Source organism: Cherax quadricarinatus, chromosome 43 (genome assembly GCF_038502225.1).
Source record: "Cherax quadricarinatus isolate ZL_2023a chromosome 43, ASM3850222v1, whole genome shotgun sequence".
In the NCBI taxonomy this organism is placed as follows: Eukaryota; Metazoa; Arthropoda; class Malacostraca; order Decapoda; family Parastacidae; genus Cherax; species Cherax quadricarinatus.
This window is the reverse complement of record NC_091334.1, coordinates 15,164,152-15,186,992: the sequence shown is the minus strand read 5'-3', so window position 1 is coordinate 15,186,992 and position 22,841 is coordinate 15,164,152. Positions and strand designations below refer to the sequence as shown.

Genomic DNA, 22,841 nt, shown 5'->3' with positions numbered 1-22,841 from the left:
CAATTTCATCATTTAACAGCTTATCAGTGTTAAAAAGTCTTTTATTTTTTTTCCTGTCCTCTTTTTCAGAGTTCTAATTTGTACATCCTTATAACCATTAAAATTGCACTGCAGTCTTAGCTTTCAGCTAAGCCTGTGTAAATATTTTTCAGTGGCCCGTTTTTATTATTTTCAAATATTGTTATTCTCCTATACTCCACTATATGACCTTGAATATTTATGTTCTCTAAGCAAATGTAAATTACTTATACCATTAGTACTAAATGTCTTTATTTGATACTGACTTAAGTAAAGAGTTCAATCAAAAGCTTAATAGAAAATATTCCATTAGCACAATTACATAATTACTATATAACAACAATTACATAAATTTATCTAATCGGGTTAAAATAATATGGCACCAGAATTATAATAATCAATCATTATTATAGAATTGTATAGGAAAATTCTATGTAGTTACCATAACTGCTGGTCTTCTCTTAGAGCAATATATTCCTACAAATGAAGTATACAGGTATTCTGGAAAGATAATTATTCCTTTTAGCATTTCTCTGATTTAAAAAATATATTAAATTTAAATAATAAACAATAGATTTCATGCAGAAACCTATAAAGCAATATTAGGAGTTTTATTGATGAAACAGATTGGAATTAATGAAATATATCACTGTCGCTAATTATTTTTATGGCAAATGGGATAGTTAACCGGCGAATATAATAGAAAGAAAGAAAAAGATATGGGTGTTGGCAGTCAATGTTTTGAGTAACTCCTTAGGGTGACAAGATAGTCAGCCCTTCTGCGCAACTCTGTCTCGTTGTGGCCTTCATACAGTCATTTGTTCACATAATGCGTCTGCTTACTTTAAGTGTACGTTTTGTAATTTTATACGTCGTAAGAACATACCTAAGACTAAATATCCGACCTTAACAACGAGGAGAATCTTGGAACTTTCCTAGCATTCTCTGGTGAATATGGCGGTCTTGTTAGCCAATCAGGATCGAGCTCAGACATTTTCATCACAGCAACTATATTCCAATTAACAAAAATTACCAGACTTAAATTGTTTTCTACAATTATTCTTAATAAATTTTATAAAATATATAATGTCCATCCATAATTGGTAAAAGGTTTGTTTGCATGTTTTAATTCTTGTATATTTTCCTTCAGAAACTGTAGATTTACATTTGCATGTTTACAGTTCCAGCTGATAGAGCAGTGTGTGTCGACCATCCGTCAGCGGCCTGTGTCGACCATGACGTCAGAGGTGAGGCAGTATCACCAAGGTTGGTACCTACAATGTGTCTTCAGTGTGGTCAGTGGTCCTCTTTGGGCAAAGTTGAGTATGTAGACGAGTGAGCTGTGGGTTCAGCGAATTCTTTTTGCTTATGGAATGTGTCTCTCAGTGCTTTGGTATCCTGGAAACTTCAAATGCATATGATGAGAACAGTTCCCCCAGACAAAGTGTAGTTTGCATTGTCATATATGCTATGATATCTATATTTTGAAATTATTCATGGGGAATTAACACATTCAGCTAAGCAAATTGCAAATATAATTGTGCATTCAAAAGCAGTGAACATTTATTGAGTCAGGCTTTGCAATTACATTTTGCTTTACCACTAGGGAACGCAAGTTTGCTTTTTCATTACTTTTAAGTTCCCCAACAGTTCTTCAGCTGGCCCTCATTGTATCAGGTGTCGGTCCAGAGCTGCATCACTTAACTCGAGCAAACGGGAATGCACAGTTAGCTCAATGTCTGCGGTTGCTCTGGAAAGACAGTACCTGTGGAGGCCTAATCTGCAAGACCTCAGCTCGCACATTCAACCACCTGCTTCTCTACATCCCCCCACCTGCATTTTAAACTCGCCGAGACAGCTTACTTATTTACCTGCAGCCCATTTAGCTGGTTCTCATAACCTAAACACGTCAATTATCGCTGCCTCCTCCCAGAGTCAAATTCTACCGTCTCACACAGATATTTCTTATCAAAGTCAGTCTCTACATTTATCCAGCACCAGCTTGGTCAAGAAGCATTCTGCTCTACAAAATCCTACAGAGGGCCATCCGCGAAGTCCTACGCTGGCCCTAAGCATGCATGCTCAGGCTAATTCTGCTAGCCTCGTTTTCAATGCTATTGAAGACATCCTCGCCCCAAGGAAGCTCTTCTCAGAGGTTCTGGAGCTAGAGCCTAGCTGTGCACCGCACAGTTTTGCTGCCAGTATTCATCACAGTACCTGTAGCCAAAACAGCGGGGCCACAACCACTTTAACCCACCTCAAAGCCAATGACTCTACAGACTCGGACAAAAATCCCAGCAGCTGCTGCTGCTGTAGAGGCAGAGGCTACAGCAAAGGTAACAGCGCTAGAGGCATGGCTACTAAGTGTAAAGGTGTGAGCTTCCCAAGACGTCGACTCACAGACGAGGAAGGCTACATTAGAAGGGCAGCTTGTGTGTGCCTCAACAAGGAAGAAACTCAGGTAAGAGGCCACTTTATATTTTCATTACACCCTTCGAAGAAGGTACTTTGATGCTGATGACGGACTTTTACTCCAAGGAATCCGAGGTGCCCTTCCTTTCATCAGTTCAAGCCTCATTACCTCCCATTCCCCAGACGTTGGCTACCTTATGAAATTATCTTAAATATTCAGTGACAAAATCACTTGTTAAATAAGAAAAAAAATTAAAATTAAGCCTTATACAGCATAACCATTAATATTGAGGCCTGGTCTGAGACCGAATCACGGGATGATTATTATTATTATAATCAAGGGGAAGAGCTAAACCCTTAGGATTATCCAGCGCCTGTGGGCGGGGGGAAGAATTGAAGGTATTCAGGCTTAATTCAGGGAACTGGAGCACAGATCCAATTCCTGGGATCATCGCTCCCGTGGTTCGTCCCCTCAAGGAAGGTTCCTTGACGCTGGTGAGGGGCTCTTGATCTCGGGAATTGGATCTGCTCCAGTTCCCTGAATTAAGCCTGAATACCTCCCATCCTCACCGCCCCACAGGCGCTGTATAATCTTACGGGTTTAGCGCTTCCCCTAATAATAATAATAATCCCGTGGTTCGGTCTCAGACTAGGCCTCAGTGTTAATGGTTATGCTGTATACGACTTAATTTTAATTTCGTTTCTTATTTAAAGAGTGATTTTGTCACTGAATATTTAAGATGATTTCATAAAGTAGCCAACAGACGAACACCACTTTACATCTTGCTCCAGTGTTGGTTTGTAATTTAATTGAAGTACATTTCTTAGACCAAAATAATGCTCCACGCATTACACGGGGAGAAGAGATGAAACAATGATGGGGATGGAAAGATAGAGGTCAGTCCTCCGACGGATTTTGTTCCCAGTAACTAGCTAACATCAAGACTAAATGTTTTGCACATTAAGTGAAGCCACTAATATTATATCGTCTTTGGTGTGAGAAGAATCCTCACAGGCTAGAAGTACGATGCTTAAAATATTTTGTTTGCATTTCTGTTTTTGTGCCAAATCGTTTACCACACGCATTCCGCATACTATTAATAAATATTAAAAAGTTTCCATTATAAATTGTAAGTAATTTTTGCATCTGTAGCTACCGTCAACTACTAGGTGGAACGCAGTCATTATTTTGCACATTTCAGTACATACAACATATGTATGCTTATAATAATGTGTACGTCATGGAAATAATGTTTCCCATACAAATTTTTAATTGAGGTGATATTACCGAAAGTCGGTTAGGTTTGGTTAAGTAAGTTTATTTAGGCACAGATACACATAAGTACTATTATCATAGTGTAAATTACCTGATAACCTCCCCCAAAAAACCAGAGTGACTTATTTCCATTGGGGTCCTGGTTAGGTTAGGTTACATTTAATTAATGTTAGGTTACGTTTGATTAGGTTAAATTTTAAGTAACAACCTGAAAGTGCCACCTGATTTTTGTTTACATTCGGCCAGGCACGAGACACCGCAGCTGCGCTACCTAAATGTATTTATTTTCTTCGTATCTCAAAATAACAATTTGCACAAGAAATGATTACTTATTTAATTCTTTACATGAATTGCATATATTGAAAGGTGTAAAATAATTACCGAGTTCCACTGCGTAGTCTGTAACTAGTAGAGGCGTAGCTCTTGAGAATTTTTTTAATGTTGATATCAAGTATGGTTTATTCTGGTGGAAGTACTGCAGTAGCCTGGTAGGCAACGCTTTCGCTTCACAAGCTAAGTGTCCGTGGTTCGATCCCCGGCAAGAGGTAGGAACATTGGGCGTGTTTCCTTACACCTGTTGTCCCGTTCACCTGGGTGTTAATCGACTGGTGTGGGTCGCATCCTGGGGGACAAGATTGAGGACCTCGGTGGAAATGAGAGCCCCTCGAACGAACGAACGAAAGATCAGGTAAGATCCCAAATGGGATGAGCGGGGAAGACGGGACAGACGAAGAATAGTGCTGGAGAGGAGTGTTCTTAGTCGTAGAAATAGAGCCAGGGCTTAACCCAGCAGCGAAGGCGATCGTGGGACAGATATTAAGAGAAATTCAGCCTCTTCTGTTGGGACTCCGGTGGGGTGAGCGGAGAGGAAGGGACATGCGACGTTTAGCGCTAGAGAGGAGTGTAGAACTGAGCCATGTCTTAACCCAAACGCTAAGGCGAACGTGGGTCAGAGAATGGTACCTGTCATAGAAGGTACCTGTCAGCGAATCCAAGGTTATTGTAAATAGGGTTAGGAGCAGGATCATACAAAGAGTAGAAAAGGTTGTGTTGGTTTGTGGGTTTGCGAATGTCTTCGTCAAGGAGAGAGGTCCAGTAGTCATGTCGTGTCTCAAGTTTTTCTGTCACTGATCGTCTTCCAGTACAGATTCAGCGCAGGGATGTCTAACTGGGCATGGAGAGACTCGCTTGTGGCGAAGTCCTCCCATCTGAAATCAAGCACCCAGCGCAGCGCCTTGTTCTGGACTCGCTGCAGTTTAAGTTTTTGCTGCAAGAGAGAGGGCTAGAGGAGAGTAAGTTATCAGAGGACGTATTAGGGATTTGTAGAGGTGTAGTTTGGTGCGTTGAGAGGCGTGTTTCAGCTTGTAGAGGCCCGCAAGGGCCTCTACAAGCATGCCTTGAGTGAATGTATCCGTAAACGAAGAAGGTAGTCAAGATTAACGCCAAGGACAGTGACAGATTGTGTGATGGGGATGTAAGTGCGGGTGTCAGCTGTTCTGAGCTCGACATGTAATGGAGGATCACGTTTCCTGTAGTTAAAATACGTAATGCTGGATTTAGCTGCATTGGTTTTGATCCATTTTTGTTCCCAGATGGCTATCTTGTCGACCTCATTTTGTGTTTTGTGTGTGAGTGTATCTATATTGGCATGAGTGATAAGTTGTGTAATGTCGTCTGCATAGGCTAGTGTGATGGAGTTGTGATATACAGGTGTTGGAATGTCGTTAGTGTATAAAATGTAGAGGGTAGGGGAGAGGACAGATCCCTGGGGTACTCCGGCATTTAGTGTGAAGTAGTCAGAGTAACAGCCTTGGAATTTTATTCTCATGGTACGGCCGTCTAGGAAGTTGCAGAGGAGTTTACGAGTAGTGAAAGGCAGGTTAAAGTTAGTGCAGAGTTTGTACTTGAGCCCTTCGTGCCAGACAGTGTCAAAAGCTTTTTCAACGTCTTTTGCAACCAGGGCTGTCCTGTTTCTTTTTGTGTTTGTGGATATAGTTGAGAATGATGTTAATGGCATCCTGTGTGGATCTGTGTTCTGAAGCCAAACTGGCCATGAGAAAGTAGAGAATTGTGTTCCAGGTATCTACGAAGGCGATGATTAATGAGTTTTTCAAAGAGTTTTCCTAAAGTTTCGAGGAGGCTGATAGGGCGATAGTTTTCTAGGGCCAGAGTGGTCTTTATTGGGTTTAGGAAGGAGGATAGCAATAGCAGCTTTGAAGAGGGAAGGGAAGTATCCAGAGGCAAGGGAGTCGTTGAGGAGGTTTGTGTAGGCAGTAATGATAGTCAGGAAGGTGTTTTAGGATAATATGGTTTAGGCCAGAGGCACCAGGAACCTTGGGAGGAAGGTGTCTGAGGAGAGTTTTAATGTCTGTGTTGGTGAAGCCCCTCGATGACGCACTGCCTTACTTGGGTTATCCTGTGGCTAACCCTCCGGGGTTCAAAAGCCGAACAAAATGTTATCTTAATGTCGGTATCATGTACTTGTGGAAATAAAAAAAAAAAAACCAATAGACTTGAGCAGAAATAATCAACAATGATGGATTTTCTTGGGTTAATAATTATTCGTGTTAAATTGTATTATTTTAGTTACATTTACGATAATGCGAAAAATCTGGCAGTTTTTCTATTTTTTTTTTTTTCGTGTGACACGCTTGAGTGCTAAGGTGTTAACCCAGTCATAGAGATTATTATTGCAGACATGGAAGCTTATATTCATACAAGGGGAATCTCTGATATCATGACTCAGCACAAACCACCCTGTTTATACTACATGTAATAAAATTATAACCTAATTATTATGACACAGGATCACAGTTTGAGAGCACGAAAGCGTTAGGAACTTAAGTCACCTTTCGTTGTGGTTAAATTGCATGTAATTATTTATACGTAGTGATATAACAACTTTGATAATTCTTTGACACGATTGTGTGGTAGTACTTTGCTTTTAAAATTGGGCGGATTATTATTATAATCAAGGGGGAGCGCTAAACCCGTAAGAATATGCAGCGCCTTGGGGGGAGGGAATGTGGAAGGTATTCAGGCTTAATTCAGGGAACTGGAGCGCAGACCCAATTCCCTAGATCAAGAGCCCCTCACGAACATCAAGGAACCTTCCATGAGGGGAAAATTGGGCGGAAAGTTTACCATCCTAAATATTGATTCTGTACAGTGTGAACCGGTAAAACAAGGGTAGGTCTCGGTCAAATGACCGAAAACCCCACTGAATGGGTTGTCATATGATTTAAGTCAGGAGAAATTACCGATTCATGCTGACAAAATATTTTGTCTTTGAAAATAGTGTAAATAAGGTAGCATATATGCGATATTGATAAGCTATATAATATTTTAAGTTGGTCATCAATTTATTAAATCTGATGATCAAATATCAGAGTATCTGAATGTTAGTTATGACTTTAGATGTGTGTACTGCGCGTAGTAAAGGAGAAGCTGGTTGCTGATGACTCAGATTGTGAGCCATTGCTGTATTCTTATTTTTCAGTGTTGTGAAAGGTAGTGTGAATAAAAGTCACATGAGAGGAGGGAGGTTCTTGTGTCCACTACTCCGTGCGCTGAATGACCCATACTGGTTTAGCTTTTCGTAACAAATATGATAATCTGTCATGTAAGCGCGGCTGGACTTCTGCGCAAATCATTACATCTAGGCTGATGGCATGCTCTTAGCTCTTCAGTAATAACGAAGCTAAATCACCGTGGTTGTAAGCCTAACACGTGCAAGTAAGTCTAACGTTATTGAGTGGTGGGCCGTTTCCTCTCAAGATAGTGGGACCTGGGTCTATATAATGTATTGACGACAATAGTGAAGATAAGACATACATTGCGGAACATGCTGTTATTTGGACAACGTATTGCTGTATATAGTGATAGAGCTGTACCCAGAGGCCAGTGACATGTCCCAACATTAGCGCCGCCTCGTATTTGCTCAAGGGTTAAGTATCTTAGGTACTGTGACTTGATTGATAACGCACTCAGCTCACTGAATGTCCGTAGTTCGATCCCCGGCATGGATAGCAACGGTGGGCATTTTTCTTCATACCTGATGTCCTTGTTCACCTAGCAGTAAGTTGTGGGTCGCATCCTGGGGGACAAGATTAAAAGGCCCTAATTGATAACTCGCTGACTTTACTGGGTTATCCTGGGTGGCTAACCCTCTGGGTTAAAAATACCAACGAAATCTTATCCTGGGACTTGTGGAAAATAGAAATTACTTGCTTGATAATGATTATGAATTGGTGACGATGATAATGATAATTCACCGGTCAACACTCATTTTCTGGTCAATGATATTACACCGATTTTAGGGTTTGTGGTGCTGATTCCAAACATGTCATCGGTTTTTCCTTGATTGGCTCTGGTTTTTTTTTTATATAAATTTGGTATCCCACTTTAAAACTTTATATAAAAGATGTGAAAAATATACTGATCAGGCGGGGCTAACTTACAAATCGCATTGAAATTGTTTTTTAGATCATGCAAAAGTCAAATCATATAATATATACTTGTACTTCATTCTGTATACTAACTGATTAACATAGTAAGATCATTCAAGTACCACTAATTACTGCATATGAAAACGTTGTTTGTACGATTTTCTTCTATGTTGGTCATCAGCACAGTTCTGTTGAGTGAGGAATGGGAAGAGATGTATATTGATTACCAGTGTGCAATAAGACACATTTCAAGCTTCTATTGGAGCCGCCAATCTTCTGGTCAATATTCCAGTCACATTCGAAGAAGTTCAGGGATGTTATTGCAGTATACAAGTTCTTCATCTTGGCAAAAGTAAGAAAGGAGTTCAACCTCTCTTGTCCAATAAGCTGTTATTTTAGCTTCTTATCGTAGACAGTTCTTTTCTTTTAGTCTGGATGCCAAAAGTTCATATGTTTGCTTTGACAGACTGAGGTCACGTATCAGATCATTGAATTCTTGGGAGAGCTCCTAGGGTGTTGAAATACTTAATTCATATTCACCTCCACTGCTGTCACCTGTGTTAGATCCTAAACTCTGTGTTTCTTCAACATATGACAACGGAAGGTCATGCAATGTTGTAAACACTGGTATGGGAACGTCTACGCTGTGGCACAAGTCTCCTTGCTGACTCCAAATTAGGATATTCCCAATTACTTTTTTGTATCGATTGAAACCTTTCACATCACCATACAGAAATATTCCAACAGTCGTGGCGGTGGTTTTTCGGCTCTTCACACCACACGCACACCGAAGTTTAAACTTTTTTTCATTTGCTAATTTTTCTACTGTCGTAAGCATTCTACACACAGGTTATGCAAACCATATGGGGAGTCGAAGATTTTTGTTCTGCAAACGCCACTACAAAATAAGCAAGATAAGCTTGTTTTACAAATTCTGTGAGTTTTTTCTTTGTTTTTGCAGTTCAGAATGTGTTGGGATTGTTTAAGCAGGCTCTTCGTGAAGAACTCATGTTAATTGAAAAAACAAAAAACAAAATAAAAGTTATAATATTGTCACGTAGTCGTTGTTGATATAACTCCTTTCGTCAAATATTAAATAAATAAAAAATAAAATTCTAATTTTTATTAAAACTTTCTGTATATACAAATTGTCACTACACACGCGCGTTATGGGAAAGTTCCCTGTTGAGGGTAGGTATGCCAATTTAAAAAAAAAAAAAAAAAAAAAAAAACTACTACCATTTTCGAATTCGGCAACCCCAAAATAACTTTATGGGAAATTTCCCTGTTGAGGGTAGGTATGTCAATTAAAAAAAAAAAAACTACTGCCATTTTCGAATTCGGCAACCCCAAAATAACTTTATGGGAAATTTCCCTGTTGAGGGTAGGTATGTCAATTTAAAAAAAAAACTACTGCCATTTTCGAATTCAGCAACCCCAAAATACCTTCAAAAATCTTTGGCAACTATTATTTTTTGTCGACCAGTGAATTTGTTACATTGTGGAAGCGTAGCCGTTATGGAAACAAAAGCTTGGTAGTATCGCCTTCGATTAACAGCCGAAGGACCCGGGTTCCGTCCTGAGGATGGTAGAGACGCTTGACGTTTCTTTACATTGGCAAGTAAGTTTATTCAGGTATACACAAATACAGTTACATAGATTATCATACATAACAGCATGCGTGTAGAGAACCTAGGATAACCCCCAAAAAAGTCAGACTGACTTATTTCCCAGTTGAGGGTCGTATTGTGGAAAAGATGACCAAAGGACCCCATTGGTAATAAGGTAATTAATTGGCTTTCTTGGATTATCGCATGGTTAATAACCCTCCAAAAATAAACATTCTTCATGTTTTTCCAGTCATGTTCCATCATGCATGAGGTAATGAAAACGGAAGTGTGTGTGTGAAGGAGAGGGAGACTTGCGCATAGGAGAGAGTGAGGTGGACAAGGAATAAGCCATGCATGCATCCACCTTGAACTTTCCGAGGCACTCGATTCTCTTGACTAAACAATGGCTACAGTATACGCAGACGGCACAAGGACAAGCTTGAGGCGAAAAAAAAAACGGTTTTGCGATGCAGATTGTGAGAGAGAAAGGCAGAGGAACAGACAGACAGTAGGACAGACACAGATCCACCCAGACAGCAAAGATTACATGATTAAGAACGTCATAGTGACAGACAGGGTCCTTGTATGCGTGAGAGTTTAAGACCCACGTCATGAAAACAGAAACAGACAGACAGCGAGACAGTCTGACAGGGCCATTCGAGGGAGACAGGTACACAGTGTCAACATATGGTAAGACCAACCTGAGGTAATTTATTCCTGACAAATTAACTACAGTCAGACAGAAAAAAAAATATCGTCCTTAAATTACTTTATACCCGCAGTTAAGCGCACCCAGTTCGTAACAAAGAATGAAAATAACTCAAGATATTATTTGTCTTGGATTTCATTTACGGCAAATGATTTTTTAAGTAATATACTTAAATAAAATTGTTCTGATTCGTTGCGAAAAGGGGCATTTATCTTTGCTAGTAAAGAATCATTGTAGTTCTTTTAATTTTGTTATTTGGAAAATGTTAGTGTGTCGACCAGGAAACTCATTGTTCACATTTGAGTTTTCAGCTATTTTACCGACGGTTTTGAGTTTGCCAGAAAAATGAAACCAGTGTAAATAAGTCATTATCCTAGGTTGAATTTAACATAAGAACATAAAGGAGGATCACTGCAGCAGGCCTGTTGGCCCATACTAGGCAGGTCCTTTACAATACATCCCACTAACAAAACAATACATCCCACTAACAAAAACAATACATGTAAAGTAAAAGGACACAAGTGCAACTAATGTGACATTTATTGTGGCAACGTTTCGCTCTCCAGGAGCTTTATCAAGCCATTACGTAATGGCTTGATAAAGCTCCTGGAGAGCGAAACGTTGCCACAATAAATGTCACATTAGTTGCACTTGTGTCCTTTTACTTTACATATTGTCGGTAATTCTACCAACTTTATTATAAAAACAATACATCCCACTAACAAAACATTATGGATGGCTGTTGCATGACTCAAACACCTATATGCTCTCAAAGTTTGTGCAAATTTATACTAATTATAAAATTTTAGTAAGTTTCTCCAGAATAAATTATTATTATTATTATTATTATTATTAGTAGTAGTAGTAGTAGTATTAGTATTACTAACGTTTTTCTTAGTCTAGGTTGGATGGGGTATCGCAAAACAGTACAAGGCGCGGTAACACTAACAGGAGAGGTTTGCATCCTGTTTCTTCCTGTTCCTAGTGCGCTAACATCTGAAGGTGAAAGCAGTGTGCTGTATTTCATCAAACGCTAAACCTGTGTGGGTCACTCATAGCAAGGAGTGGTAGTGGCTTCATCATTCGTGTGGAAATATAGAACATATCTTTCTGACTTTCAATGTACAGGATTGTTTTAGGCATTCAGAACTTGCTTTAAAATGTAACGGTAGAACTGCGTGTATGCGTCAAGAAGTGATTATCGCTTGTGACTCGTGTGGCCGCTCATAACTGAAAGACCCGTGTTTGATCCCGGGACGTTGGGCATGTTTCCTTACACCTGTTGCCCCTGTCTGGATGTTAGTCGACTAATGTGGATTGGTTCCTGGGAAAGAGTATCAAATGAACCCTATGGAAATAAGTCAGACAGTGGCTTGCGTTATCGTGGGTTGCTAACCAACCGGGTTCCTAATACGAATGAAATCAGCACTTCTGGTAATTGAGGCATTTTAATATTAGTGTACCGATAAGTTAGAGCCTTAATGACCCCCTTCCCCCATCCAGTCGATAGGTCTTAAATAAAACAAACTTCAAAATACGTAGGCATTTACGAGAGTAGAATTAGGTACCGTTTGTATCGTGATTATCGGACGGAGGATCGAGCCTCCACCAGTCCCTGTGCGGAATGGCCCACACGGGGTAAGCATTTCACATGAAGTCTGAATAAAATAAGTAAGCGTGTGTGGTGTCTGGTCTCGCCCTGGCTAGTCCAAGGCTCCTGGGAACGGGAAGTGAAGAGATGAAATCACAAGCGTGTGTAAGAGCTGGGGATGGGGGGAGGTCTCAGGATCAAGAGCAAGTTGTCGAAAGTGAGGAAAAAAATATTGGACTGAAAATTAAATACATTGAATAAAGACGTAACACTGAGAAGCAGTCAACAGACGGTGCGGTGGTTGTAAAGGGACAGTAAAGACATGATGAATCCTACGTATGGGTGTAACGTTGTATCACAGAAGACTTCACTGCACTGTCTGTAAATTAAATATTTGAATAAGAATTGTAAGGAATCAGTGTGCGTGGATCAACAGACACTGTAATGCAGCCTGGGCAGCTTTATGAAAGACATTTCACTCTGTTTACGAGGCTTTTCAAACACCTTGTAAACAAAGTGACACGTTGTAATTATAGTTTTCCAAGTGCACTGAAGATTATTATTATTAGGTAAAGGACACAAGTGCAACTAATGTGACATTTTATTGTGGCAACTTTTAGCTCTCCAGGAGCCTTGACAAAGCTCCTGGAGAGCGAAACGTTACTACAATAAAATGTCACATTAGTTGCACTAATGGCCTTTTACCTAATATATTGTCGGTTATTCTATCAACATCATTACAAGATTATTATTGTTGCATTGATGAAGAAGCGCTATAGGCTCATACAATTAGAGTGTAGCTCTCAATTCCTTGGATCAGGAGCTTTTTGCCTGCTTCAAGGGGCCCACTTGATGGTTGTGTAGTGGAGAGACTGTGTAGGGGGGGGGGGAGGTCCTTGATGCTTAAGTAATTTTAAATACTCGCCCTTCTGGATCAAATATAATTAACCCCCCGCCCCTCATATATGCTATTCCCTAGGTGCTGTTTGAATTTTAGGAGTTTCGCGCTACTCCGTGAGAATAAAAGGTAAGCGAAGGGTATCTTTTTTTTTCTTTTCAAAAGGGATATACATGTATACGGAATCTTTATTTATCTTTTTCTTGCTTTCTTACTTACTTAATCTCTATCTCTCGCTCGCGCGCGCACACGCAGGCGTACGTGGTTAACATTAACAGAGTATGCAGTATTGGCAAATGTCGCCTTCAAGAACCTGATCAAGCTTTGACTGTGAGGGCAGTGAGCAAGCGAAATATATTAGGAAGAGACGGTGGAGGCTAACTCCATAAATGGATTCAGAAGTATTACGAAACCCAGTAATGCCGGGAAGAACGACACATGGATTCAGGAGTATTACGTAACCCAGTAATGCCGCGAAGAACAACGCCAAACTTACAGTGCTGATAGTTCGCTGGAGCCTAAACCTTGCTAAGGCAACGAAGAAGTACGTAAGCGCGCACAAAAAAAATTATCACAAGACCAAGTGTCTATCGACAAGTGCCTTTGACTGTTGAGCCTCGTGAGATCAGCATGTTCATTGAAAACTGGGTGAACCACTTTGTATAACCAGTATCTTATGTAGCATTATTTCATTCGTGCTTTAATAAAAGATAAAGGTCTTTATTGACGGGTCAATCTGTATAACCCTTATGGCTTTATCGCTTAGTTTTTATTATAATAATATTGACGAATCAAAGATTGAGGATGGTGTTGACTTTGCTGGGATCGTCATCGAGAACTTTGCCTGTGCACAGTTATCAAAATAGTCCTCCCTGCTATTGTCCTGAGAGCTGGCTTGGTTGAATTTCGGTTCACTGTGCTCTGCCTTGATTCACTATGCTTCCGTCTACTCTGTGGTTCAAAACATCCCAGATTGATTAGCCTGTATCTACGTGTTTGGGCCATGTTGGAGTCCCGGACCTTGGTGCCTGGGATGTTGGTGACCTGAGCCATGTTGGTGTCCCAGGAAATAAACGAGCAGATGTCAAAGTAAAAGCTGCTATAACGAGGTTGCTCTGTAGCAGACATCTGCGCTAGTGACTTCATGGGCCACATACACGTGTCCTTGGGAAGTGGCGGCGGGCTTGGTGGACCCTACAGACGAGTAGCAATTCATACAGAGTTTAGCAGGACGAGGATGTTTGTTCCTCCTTCAACATAAATTGTCACCTTGAGACTAATCTCTGTTGCATGAGAATCAGGCGCACACATCTCACCCTTAGTCACCTATTTGCAGATGCTTCTTCCCTTCTGTATATATTGTGGCGTACATCTGACAGGAACATTGTTACTGTATGTCTACTCTTAGACATAGCAACTTTAGGGGAGTTTTTGACTATTTAATTATTTTTTACTGATATGAATATTTTATTTTGGTGTGATAGTATATACTTGCAATTTTTATCTTTTGTTAATTTTACCTTTGTTCATCTTGTGTGTTGTATATATTTTATTTCATTGCCAAGAGCGCTGAGTGATGTACAGTCACAGTGCTCTTTAAATTTCAGAACTACTTACGAGCCACACTCCAACATTACCTACGTGCACACTTCACAACCAAGACTCCCGTCTTGCATGCACACTACATAAAAACTCCCGTCTTGCTTGCATGCACACTCCACAAGCCAGACTCCCGTCTTACATGCACACACTACAAGCCAGACTCCCGCCTTGCACACTCCACAAGCCAGACTCCCGCCTTGCACACTCCACAAGCCAGACTCCCGCCTTGCACACTCCACAAGCCAGACTCCCGCCTTACACACTCCACAAGCCAGACTCCCGCCTTGCACACTCCACAAGCCAGACTCCTGTCTTACATTGCACACTCCACAAGGCTGACCACTTCTAAGGTCCTCGCCAGTGGAAAAGCAACCTCATAACTATTCGCCATCACTTCCCTATGGTTATCCTAGCTTCAGTTCTTCGTAATTTGCTATATAAAACCACTGTGAAAGTTTAACGTTAGTTTGGGGAAGGACAAAGAAGACCGCAGACGGAGTACAGCCTAGGAGGTCAAAGGCTGCAAAACTCACTCAAGGAAAAGGATCTTGGGGTGAGCATCATACCGAGCACATCTCCTGAGGCGCACATACGAAATAACTCCTGCAGCATATGGGCGCCTGGCAAACCTAAGAATAGCGTTTCGACATCTAAGTAAGGAGTCATTCAAGACACTGTACACCGTGTATGTCATTCCCATATTGGAGTATGCAGCACCAGTATGGAACCCACACCTGGTCAAACACGTCAAGAAATTAGAGAAAGTGCAAAGGTTTGCAACAAGACTAGTCCCGGAGCTAAGGGGTATGTCCTACGAGGAGAGGTTAAGGGAAATCAACCTGACGACACTGGAGGACAGGAGGGATAGAGAAGATATGATAACGACATATAAAATACTGAGAGGAATTGACAAGGTGGATAGGGACAGAATGTTTCAGAGATGGGACACAGCAACAAGGGGTCACAACTGGAAGTTGAAAACTCAGATGAGTCACAGGGATGTTAGGAAGTATTTCTTCAGTCATAGAGTTGTCAGGAAGTGGAACAATCTGGAGAGTGATGTAGTGGAGGCAGGATCCATACATAGCTTTAAGAAGAGGTACGATAAAGCTCATGGAGCAGGGAGAGAGTGGACCTAGTAGCGACCAGCGAAGAGGCGGGGCCAGGAGCTGTGAATCGACTCCTGCAACCACAACTAGGTGCGTACACACAACATAAACTCCAGTACTTTTATATGGTAATAGTAATGGTATATAATGCAAACAAGATAAGACACGTGTGCAACCCCCAGTAGTATCGAGCTATTAGCCAGCTTAGCATCTGTTATAAATTACTGACAAGTGATAAATAAGACACGCGTAACAGTTGTTGCATATGTGTCATATTCATCAACTTGTCGGTATTGTACATTATGATACTTTTTTGACACGGCAACATCAGGGAATCTTGGTAGAGAGGATGTCTACAGCCCTATTGTTAACCTCATTCTCAACTCTTGGACATGACCTACTTCCACTAGTGGGTTCCACCCACCTGTGACGATGCCTTCAACTGCTGCACTTCTCTTCTGGCTTCACTAAGGGACTGAAAACATTATCTTCCACTGTCCTCGGTATGTAATTTCTAAATTACCAAACCAGCTTTGAAGAGAGAGAGAAGACCAGATATGGAGTAAAAACTGTGGGGAGAGCAGGTACATACCCCTGATGTACAACATCTGGTTATCTTTATTGTAGACGTTTCGCCATCCAGTGGCTTTATGAACACAGATTCTAGGACATAACTAGAAGACAGTATAACTATATACAAAAGATGAGGTAATCAGTCCCTCAGCCTTGGAGTTGGTGTGAAGAGCATCGTGGTGCTCTTCATCTTTCATCTTGTCGGTATTGTATACCTCTCTTGCACAACATACCCTTGAAAAGGAGGACCTAGGGGTAAGCATAATTCCAAGCATATCACAAAATGTGTACACCATCTGCATAACCCCAGCAGTGTATGCATGTCTGGCAAACTAAGACCTGCATTCTGGTTGCTATATGATGTATATCAGAACTTGTTGAGTATGCAGTATCACCATGAAAAACCTTTCATGTGGAAATATGCCCCAAAATTAATTATAATTTTTTTTTAATTTAGCCAAATCGGATACATCAGCAGTGTTCTGCTACCCTATTCTATATGATAGTTACCCATTGGAAACAAAATCGAACAAAGTTTTCGTTGCCATATTCCATCACTCAGGATGATCATCATACAGTGTTGATATATGTCAGTCTGAGCTGGGAGACTTGGAACATGAGGTTCATCAGCTACGGGAGCTTCAAAGGTTTACTGAACACAATATCTGGAGCCATTATCACTTGGGAATTGCCATCTCTCCGGATATATATACATAGTGGTCAAGATTAGGGATAAGGGGTATGATTGAACGTGAATAAATAGAAAATATGCATAAAAAGGGTGGGATATTAAGAATGCTGAAAATATCTAACCAAGATAGAACTCATAATGAATTAAAGTTAGGTAAATTTAATTTTAGAAGTTATAGAAGAACACTGGTTTGGCAAGAGTTGTAGCTGAGTGGAACAAACTGCCAAGTAGCGGCAGTGAAGCGAGCACTTTGGGTAGTTTTAAAAATAGAAGCGTACATGAGTGGAAATAATTGTTAGAAGGACCTGTCTAGCATGGCCCAGTAGGCCTATTGCAGTCCTCTCATCTTAGGTTATTGTAGAGGGAAGCGCTATTCTGCCGATAGTTGTATATGTGTGTGTGTGTGTGTGTGTGTGTGTGTGTACTCACCTAATTGTGGTTGCAGGGGTCGAGACTCAGCTCCTGGCCCCGTCTCTTCACTGATCGTTACTAGGTCCTCTCCCTCTCTGCTTCCTGAGCTTTGTCATACCTCTTCTTAAAACTATGTATGGTTCCTGCCTCCACTACTTCACTTGCGCGTGTGTGTGTGTGTTTGTGGAACTCTCGAACACACCAACTAAAGGTGCACACTTTCCTTAGAACAGGTTGCCAGGAGTTCTGCTGTTAAATGTGTTCGTGACACACGTCATGGTGGCTGACAAGAGTGGGTGAGGAAACACAAGGAAAGTTGTAGGGCTGCTGCTCGCTGCTCTTCCTGTTTTTTTCGTAATCTTGAACCAAGTTCGTAAAATTTTAAAGTTTCCATTCCAAACTTTTGTATTTTTTATCTCTTATGACTTTCATTCTTAAATTTGACACTGTCACCACAACAGTCTCAGAGAAACATTCATTCAATAGCATTTTAAAATAAACTTGCTCTGAAAAAATCTAAACGATCTAGGATCAGAGTAAGTGAAAATTATTTACAAGTGCATTACACTAATGTGACTGATATACTGAGGTCGACTCAGATGGGGCGTAACATTTCCGCAGAATTAACGAAAGGTTTGTTCTCTAATCATTCAAGGCTTTTCAAGAATGTAAGATGAGGGCTTTGCTATCCTACTTTATTTTCCAACGCATTTACTTTGAGGACTTAACAATGATATATGGATTTGTTGTATTTTTAAAATTTCACCTAATTTAATTTCTTGAGAAGACTCCAAGATTATTACTTTTTGATTATAATAATAATAATCCAAGATTATTAGCTTTATTGCTTATGGAGGCAAGAACTTTGAGTGGCTTTAAATATAGGTAGGACGGGTACAGGAGTAGTGAGTTTGACCTGCTTTGCATAGGCCATTTCGCCTGCAACAAGTGTTCCGTCGTTATTGTCTTGTGGAGAAACCTGTCAGCACCCCTCTAGTATTCTACCTGGAGGGCATTCCAGGGATCAACGCCCCCGCGGCCCGGTCCACGACCAGGCCTCCCGGTGGAGCAGGCCCTGATCAACCAGGCTGTTACTGCTGACCGCACACAATCCAACGTACGAACCAAAGCCCGGCTGATCCGGCACCGTCTTTAGGTATCTGTCCAGCTCCCTCTTAAAGACAACCCAGGGATCTAGCCTAGTTGTTTGAAGAAGCCAAGACACTGTTGTTTAGTAGGTTTCTGATAAATCGTGAATTTCAGCTATCTGTTTTGTAGAGCAGAAGATGGGAAGTGTCTTTTATGTTCCTCCTCCAAGGTGGATTAGATGGAAGTCTCGGCTGCATTTAAGGCTTCTCTGGGTGTCAGTGTTGAATCTTCTGTACATAAATAACCCGCACATAGGACAGTGAAACTTACGACGACGTTTCGGTCCGACTTGGACCATTGACTAGTTAATGATCCAAGTCGGATCGAAATGTCATAAGTTTCATTCTCTTATGTACGGGTTATTTCTGTATTCTTTCAGTCACGGTATTGTGCCTTTTATTTATTTTGAATCTTACGGGTGTGATGATGTCATAGACCTACCAGAATCAAACTATTGGGATGATACCCATGAACAGTTCGGTATCCACTGTATCTGTCATTTACTTCCTTACCGGTGTTTACGTACTATTAAAGTTCCACTTTGAGTGTTTTAATGGAGTGGTTTTTGCCACACAGGGGTGAGTTATAGCCTAAATATTTCCCAGGTATAGGAGTCAAAACTTGTCAGCATTAAACTATGACTCGCGAAATCGTAATGACACGATTGCAAGCAAACCATACCACGGGCTAACGCGCCGGTTTGGAGTTTTGTGACTCTCTGATTGCGGGTTCTAACCCCCCACCCGTGGTATGGTTTGTTAGCATTAAACCATATCTGTTATTTTTCCGACCACACCACTTTCTCTCATCTTGAAGCTCATGGCATTCTCATGACTTCGACATTCTTTTGATTCACGATAGTGGTGCTGCACTCTCCTTCCCTAAATCCAACCTGATTTCCTCCCGTTACTCGCGCGCTGTAGACATTCACCAGTTTAGTGCTTCCACATTAATACAATAACAATGATAATTTATGTAGCAGTGTGTAGAATATTTATCATTTTCAAGCACTGCTAGTTTTGGTTAGCTTATATCATTGTCTGGAGTGTGCCAGGGATGTTAGTTGAAAATATAAACTCTCTCTTGAGACTGCCTCATAGTTGACTCTGTACTCGCCTAGTTGTGGATGCAGGGGTCGATTCACAGCTCCTGGTCCTGTGTGTGTGTGTACGCACGCGCGTCCTTGCAGACAAAATTAGCGAGTGGTTTTTTTTTTATATAAGATACACCCAGGCTAGGATACACCGATGAGTTACATTCACCCTTCGGAATAGATTACAAGTAACCTACAAACCTATACTTTTGAGTGTCTACTTCGAGGGTTTCAGGTTCCGACATTACTTTTATCATCACTGAGGTGTCCCTAGATTTATTAATAACAAGAGGAGTGTTAAACCCGTACTGATCATGGCAGCAGTAATGGTATACAATACAGACAAGTCATAAAGCGCCTTGGGGAAGAAGAGGTACTCAAATTCGATCCAAGGTTCAAGAGCCCATCGCCGGCGTCGAGACACCTACCATGAAGGAAGGTGTCTGGAGAGATGTCGGTAATATTTTAAAGATGGACTTTTTTTTTTGAATGTGGAACAAATTATTGGTTTTTGTAGTGGATGCAGTCTTTTAATATTTAATGTGTGTATATTTATTGTTCGGTTATGTGAACGATTTTTTTTTTTTTGTGTGTGTGTGTGTGTGTGTGTGTGTGTGTGTGTGTGTGTGTGTGTGTGTGTGTGTGTTATGGGTCGTATCCTGGGACAAATTTGACTTAATTTGCCCGGAATGCTCTGCATAACAAGGGACTTTCTATATAGTAGTATGTCGTAGATGTCAGCCAGGCCTGTATACCATGTACATGTACTTTTAGAAATAAAAGTTGTTATTATTATTATTATTATTATTATTATTATTATTATTATTATCGAGTATGTGGTATTGTGACCTGACGTAGAGGTCCTTAAATAACCCTTAGTTCCCGTCGCCCTTCAAAATCCCAAGTTACCCCCTGGTATGGCCGTGATTTAAAGTAGCGTTTATTTGCACAGTACAGTTTACAGGCCAGGAGCTGTTATCATACCTCATCTGATTTCAGTGCCCAGCCTCAAGGTTCAGTGTGGTTGGCCGCGGGCCACTGGTGGTCAGACACACTACTGGAGACAGGTCACTTGAAAATTATGTCTCTGCATGTTTGACTCATTTTTCACCAGCGATTTTTTTTCAGTTAATCAGTAGCTCTAATTGGAGGTGGCTGCTCTACATGTAGCTTTGTGTTAGCCAGTAATTATCCGCAGTCTGTTTTAAATTAAGGCATAATTGACCTAATATTATATACTTATTGTAGTCGTTAGTTAGATATAGGAGTTCATCTGTAATCGTATTCACGTAAGAAAAATTATAATTAAAAAATTAAGAAATGTCTAATGCTACTTAAAAGTTATAAAAAATAAATGTATGCTAATGTGTTGTTGAAGTTTACACATTAAAATTTTTTTCGCTTCTGATAAGGATTGAATTTGGAATAATCAAGAAATAAACACAATGAAATTGCGATTAACGTGAGACTACAATGTGACAATAACATCTGTGGTTGAGGCAGCTGTGTGGTGGGTCCCTCACTGTGTTGAGACAAATAAGAGGGACTTGAACTGCAAAAGGTTGAAAAGCCGGGATATAAGTTATTTCTCCTTCCCCTCTTAACCCGATGCTGCCCACAACACTCGGGCAACACATTGGTATCTATTGGTAGGTAATCTGGGGCAACAGGTGTGAGACTTGTCAAGACATCTCGTCTCGCCCGTGAATAGAACCCGGGTCTTTGGATCAAGAGCCTTTTACCAGCATCAAGGCAGCCCGGTTAATTAAATTAACTACGAGGAGGCTTATTCGTGAGTCTTGGCTCACCTGGGAATCGAACACGGGTCATTTGGGTTGTGTCGGCACCACTTGTGATCAGGGGTAGTGGGTACGCCAGACGAACGGCCATGACCACCACTGGAGGCTCAAGGACTTCAAGGTTATATTGATATTCTACTTTTGTTTTGCTTTGCTCTGGTGTTTACCCGGGACCATTTGCTTATTTATGTTTACACACCCAGGGTACTTGTGTTTTTTCTTTGACTTCTACTTGACCTCTTTTTTCTTCTTCTTTATAATCGTCACTATCTTCCTACTTGTTTTTCTTGTTCTCACTCCCCTTCCTTTTTTTCCGAATAGAGGAAGAAATTAGAGGAATAGAGGAAGAAATTAGAGGAATAGATGAAGAAATTAGAGGAATAGAGGAAGAAATTAGAGGAAATGTAAAGCGTAAACATATTTAGAAGTGAGAATAACAGACTAGTTGTCCACAGTACTGACACAACAACTTGTTTTTCTTAAGATAAACTTAACAATATTTACACTTTAAATATAATTGTAAAGCGTGACTGTTTTATTTAAATTATTGTTGGATTTTGATATGGTAGTTTGTTTTCGTGTGGTAGATTAACGTATCAGTAATTTGTTTTAAATATTTCAGTGTTTAACTATATTTTACTGGATATTTCTTCCTTTTAACGCTATTAATGCAGATTAGTAATTAGTTTTTGATCATACTGCTATTAGTGTTTAGTATTATTATTGTCTTTGGTACAACTGATTTGTTTAATTTCTTTTGTAATCTATAATAGCATTATTGTTAATTTAAACTATTATAATAGATTTTTTTTATCTAACAAGCTTTTTATTTGTGTTTCTTGATTACCTTGGTTATCCAGGTTGTTTCTGGTAACGGGCCGCAGGCTTACACAGCCATCACAGCTTGACTGATCGGCAATTGAGAGAATCAATGAGTTTCCCCATGAAAACCGCTGCCTTTGCTCCGGCCTGAGTAGATCTATAACTATGGTAACATGAACGTAGATACCACGTTTACGAAGCCACTTTCAATGTAAACAGACTGAGGTGGCAGCCAGCCTTAGTACTCCTGGCATAGCGAGTGACATGATCAGACAATTGTGTGTACTCACCTACATGTGGTTGTAAGGGTCGATTTATAGCTGGCCCCGCCTCTTTGCTGGTCGCTACTAGGTTCACTCCTGGCTTCACGAGCCTTATCGTACCTCTTCTTAAAAGCTCTGTATAGATCCTGCCTCTACCACTTCACTCTCCAGCTCGTTCCACTTCCTGAGTGTTCTAAGACTGAAGAAATACTTTCTAACATTCCCATGACTCATTTGAGCTTTCAACTTTCAGCTGTACCCTCGTGTTTGTTTTCCATCTCATTCTGTCCCTAGTCACCTTGTCAATTCTTCTCAGTATTTTGCACGTTATCATGATAATATCCCCTTTAGTCCTCTAGTGTCATCA

The 22,841-nt window shown here is 40.5% G+C and overlaps 2 protein-coding genes across 12 annotated transcripts in view; one reads left to right on the top strand and one right to left on the bottom strand.

Annotated features, from left to right (window-relative positions):
* The window catches only part of Ip6k (Inositol hexakisphosphate kinase), a 36,999-nt gene extending 35,968 nt beyond the window's left edge, over positions 1–1,031 (bottom strand). Inside the window, exons 1-2 of one of the 6 annotated variants that reach the window (XM_070093603.1) lie at positions 905–999; positions 461–519 (exon numbers count right to left, since the gene is read on the bottom strand). The gene's annotated coding sequence lies outside the window, so the exon portion shown is untranslated. Of the gene's footprint in view, positions 1–460; positions 520–904 lie in introns of all 6 variants that reach the window. The other 5 variants (XM_070093604.1, XM_070093601.1, XM_070093602.1 and 2 more) reach the window with 5 other exon arrangements.
* Positions 1,032–1,292: 261 nt separating this feature from the next.
* Positions 1,293–22,841, top strand: part of LOC128694279 (uncharacterized) — an 83,315-nt gene continuing 61,766 nt past the window's right edge. For all 6 annotated transcript variants that reach the window (XR_008407832.2, XR_008407831.2, XR_008407830.2 and 3 more), the window contains exon 1: positions 1,293–2,479. Coding sequence is in view for 3 of the 6 variants with exons in the window: in XM_053784342.2 (XP_053640317.2) it covers positions 1,754–2,479 (726 nt within the window). In the remaining 3 variants the exon portion in view is untranslated. The remainder of the gene's footprint in view (positions 2,480–22,841) is intronic.